Source organism: Myotis davidii, unplaced genomic scaffold (assembly GCF_000327345.1).
Source record: "Myotis davidii unplaced genomic scaffold, ASM32734v1 scaffold265, whole genome shotgun sequence".
NCBI classification, from domain to species: domain Eukaryota; kingdom Metazoa; phylum Chordata; class Mammalia; order Chiroptera; family Vespertilionidae; genus Myotis; species Myotis davidii.
The window spans coordinates 3,569,595-3,572,948 of NW_006296627.1; the positions used below are offsets into that span (position 1 = coordinate 3,569,595).

Consider the following 3,354-nt stretch of genomic DNA (forward strand, 5'->3'; position numbering starts at 1 on the left):
CCACCCGTGGGAATCCCCACACCTGGCCTTGCGGCCAGACAGCTGGGGGCGCCAGGACCTCGCACTTCCCCTTTCAGGGATCAGTTTCCCCACTTTGAAATGATGGGGGTGGACTCTGCCCCCTCCCGCCCCCTGCTCCTCCCCAGCTCCGATGCCTGGCGGGGCTGCACCGCGCTAGGCCAGGCCAGCCCCTTAGCCCGCGGGTCCTCGCTGAGATCTGCCAACCTCAGTGTCTCCCCCGCCCCCAGCTCTTGCACGTGGCCATCGTGTGTGCAGGACACCACACCAGCCGAGACGTCGTCACTCTGGTCAAGTCCTTGCTCTTCTACAGGTACGGCCAGGTGTGGAGGGGGAGGGGCGGCCGGAGTGGAGGCGGAATGAAGCCCTGAGCTGGATTGCAAAGTTGGTGTTTCCACTTCGGAGCCGCTTGGGGTGGGGCTTGGCCCGTGCTGTTCCTCTGGGCCCTCCCAGCCTTCCTCCCCTGTCCCTCCCAAAGGAAAAACCCACTGCACCTCCACTTGGTGACCGATGCCGTGGCCAGGAACATTCTGGAGACGCTCTTTCACACATGGATGCTGCCCGCTGTCCGTGTCAGCTTCTATGACGCCAATGAGCTCAAGGCAGGAGCCCTGGCCCTTCTCCTCCTCCCCAGCCTGCCCCCCTCCCCTTCCTCCCCGGGCCTGGGGGGAGGAGAGGCGAGGTTAGAGCTGCCTGGAATAGTTCCATCACACCTACCCAAGCGCAAATCCCTCACCCCTCCCGGCGCTCACCCTTCTTTTCCTTGTGTCACACTGAGTATGTTCTGATGCTCATGGGCTCTTCTCTGCCAGGCTCATGCCCTGCCCTTCCCACCCACAGCCCCAGGTCTCCTGGGTCCCCAACAAGCATTACTCTGGCCTCTATGGGCTAATGAAGCTAGTGCTGCCCGGTGCCCTGCCTCCTGACCTGGCCCGGGTTATTGTCCTGGACACAGATGTCACCTTCGCCTCCGACATTGCCGAGCTCTGGGCACTCTTCGCTCACTTTTCTGGTGAGAGGCCTGGGACCTGCCCCAGCCAGCCCCCCCCCGCCCTGGCCCGTCCAAGCCGCCCTGTGGCCTAGCCCTGAGCCTCAAGCAGCTCCCTCATGCCCTCCCCTCCCAGACGAGCAGGTGATCGGTCTTGTGGAGAATCAGAGCGACTGGTACCTGGGCAACCTCTGGAGGAACCACAAGCCCTGGCCTGCCTTGGGCAGGGGATTTAACACAGGTGGGGATGGTGGTGGTGGTGGTGGTGGTGGCCACTGGCCCGTGGACTCCAGGAACTGGGCAGGGCACAGGATGCTAGGAAGCCCCCAGGAAGAATAGTGCTGTAGAAAGAACACGGGGAGAAGAGCCAGCAGACAGTGCCCACCCTGGCTGTCCATGCTGGATGACTTTGGCCAAGTCACTTGGGCTCTCTGTGCCTCAGTTTTCTCATCCATTAAATGGGGATTTTACCAGCCCCCGGATCACTGAATGTGAGTAGGTGGTTGTGGACATGCTCTGGAAGCTGTGCAGTGACTCTCCTTCACCCCCAAGAGGACTGAGTGTTTATAGAGGTTATCCTTGCTCCTGACAGAAAATACCAGCAAGTCAAAAAATAAACATTCCAAAGAGTCCGTCATGCCCCTGGCTCTGGGAGCCGTCGTCCCAGGTGGGGGTGACTTCTTCTCCCTGTGGGCAGGTGTGATCCTCCTGTGGCTGGACCGGCTGCGGCAGGCTGGCTGGGAGCAGATGTGGAAGCTGACCGCTACACAGGAGCTCCTCACCCTGCCCGCCACCTCGTTGGCCGACCAGGTCTGGGGCGGGGGAGCCCTGGGTAGGTAGGGGTCGGGCAGGCTCAGGGCCAAGGTGAGATGGCTGTCTCTGCCCAGGACATCTTCAATGCTGTAATCAAGGGGCACCCGGCACTGGTGCAGCCCCTGCCCTGTGTCTGGAATGTGCAGCTGTCTGACCACACGCTGGCCGAGCGCTGCTACTTGGAGGCGGCTGACATCAAGGTGAGTGGGGCTGAGGGGCTGAGTGGTGGTCGTGAGCCCAGGATGGGGACTCCTGCTCCCATCCTCCCACTGATACCCTCCCGGGTCCCAGGCGATCCACTGGAACTCACCGAAGAAGCTGCGTGTGAAGAACAAGCATGTGGAATTCTTCCGCAACCTCTACCTGACCTTCCTGGAGCACGATGGGAACCTGCTGCGGAGAGAGCTCTTCGGGTGCCCCAGCCTGCGCCCACCGGAGGCCGAGCAGGTGAGAGGGAGTCGCCTTCCCTGGCCTTGGGGAGATTCTGTCCCTCTCTGCTCTGGTGACCCAGCTTGGTCTGGGGACTGGTCCTCCTGCCCCAGCCTGGTCCTTCTGCCCTCGACCCCCTCAGCTGCAGCAGGCCCTGGCACAACTCAACGAGGAAGATGCCTGCTTCGAGTTCCGGCAGCAGCAGCTCACTGTGCACCGTGTGCACATCACTTTCTTGCCCCATGAGCCACCGCCGCCCCGGCCCCACGATGTCACCCTTGTGGCTCAGCTCTCCATGGACCGGTGAGGATGCGGAAGGCAGCCCCAGAGAGCATGGCGGGGGCTGGGACTGGGCATTTGAGAGGCAGGTGGCATTTGGTAGAAGGAAGAGCTCTCAGGGCGTGGCACTTCAGGAGTTCCCGAAGTTGGAAACAGGATATGGTGGGAAGAGCATGGGCTTTGGGAATCACTCAGACAGCTGCGGATGCTCCTCTGTAGCTGTGGGACCACGGGCAGGTCTTAATATCTGCCCTCGGTTTTCTCATCTGTCCAATGAGAAGGACCCACCTGGTGGGGTAACTGAAGATTAAGTAAGACCAGCTCAAAAAGTGCTTGGAAGGGGTGTCCGTAGCAGCTAACCTGGAAGGTATTCCAGCCCTCCCTGGCTGACCACCCGCCTCACCCCAGGCTGCAGATGCTGGAGGCCCTGTGCAGGCACTGGCCGGGCCCCATGAGCCTGGCCTTGTATCTGACAGACGCAGAAGCCCAGCAGTTCCTGCGTTTCGTCGAGGCCTCGGAGGTGCTCTCAGCCCGGCAGGATGTGGCCTACCACGTGGTGTACCGTGAGGGTCCCCTCTACCCCATCAACCAGATTCGCAACGTGGCCTTGGCCCAGGCCCTCACGCCTTACGTTTTCCTCAGCGACATTGACTTCCTGCCTGCCTACTCCCTCTACGACTACCTCAGGTGGGTGGGGTACATGGTTGGGATCAGAACCCTAGGTGAGTGAGTCCCTGCTCCTTTCTGGGCCTCAGTGTTCTCTGTAGAATGGGGTTTGTATTAGGGCCGGGGTCACACTTTCTCTCTGGGCTGCCACAGGAGAGGCG

At 61.4% G+C, this 3,354-nt stretch overlaps 2 protein-coding genes across 2 annotated transcripts in view; one reads left to right on the forward strand and one right to left on the reverse strand.

The window, feature by feature from the left end:
• The window catches only part of PEX16 (peroxisomal biogenesis factor 16), a 12,667-nt gene extending 12,083 nt beyond the window's left edge, over window positions 1-584 (reverse strand). The window contains exon 1 of the mRNA XM_015569524.1: window positions 513-584. The gene's annotated coding sequence lies outside the window, so the exon portion shown is untranslated. The remainder of the gene's footprint in view (window positions 1-512) is intronic.
• Window positions 117-3,354, forward strand: part of GYLTL1B (glycosyltransferase-like 1B) — a gene marked incomplete at its 5' end in the record, with an annotated part of 5,110 nt that continues 1,872 nt past the window's right edge. The window contains 9 exons of the mRNA XM_015569523.1: window positions 117-331; window positions 497-620; window positions 859-1,030; window positions 1,143-1,247; window positions 1,704-1,816; window positions 1,894-2,019; window positions 2,111-2,266; window positions 2,391-2,551; window positions 2,936-3,214. Coding sequence (XP_015425009.1) covers window positions 117-331; window positions 497-620; window positions 859-1,030; window positions 1,143-1,247; window positions 1,704-1,816; window positions 1,894-2,019; window positions 2,111-2,266; window positions 2,391-2,551; window positions 2,936-3,214 — 1,451 coding nt within the window. The remainder of the gene's footprint in view (window positions 332-496; window positions 621-858; window positions 1,031-1,142; window positions 1,248-1,703; window positions 1,817-1,893; window positions 2,020-2,110; window positions 2,267-2,390; window positions 2,552-2,935; window positions 3,215-3,354) is intronic.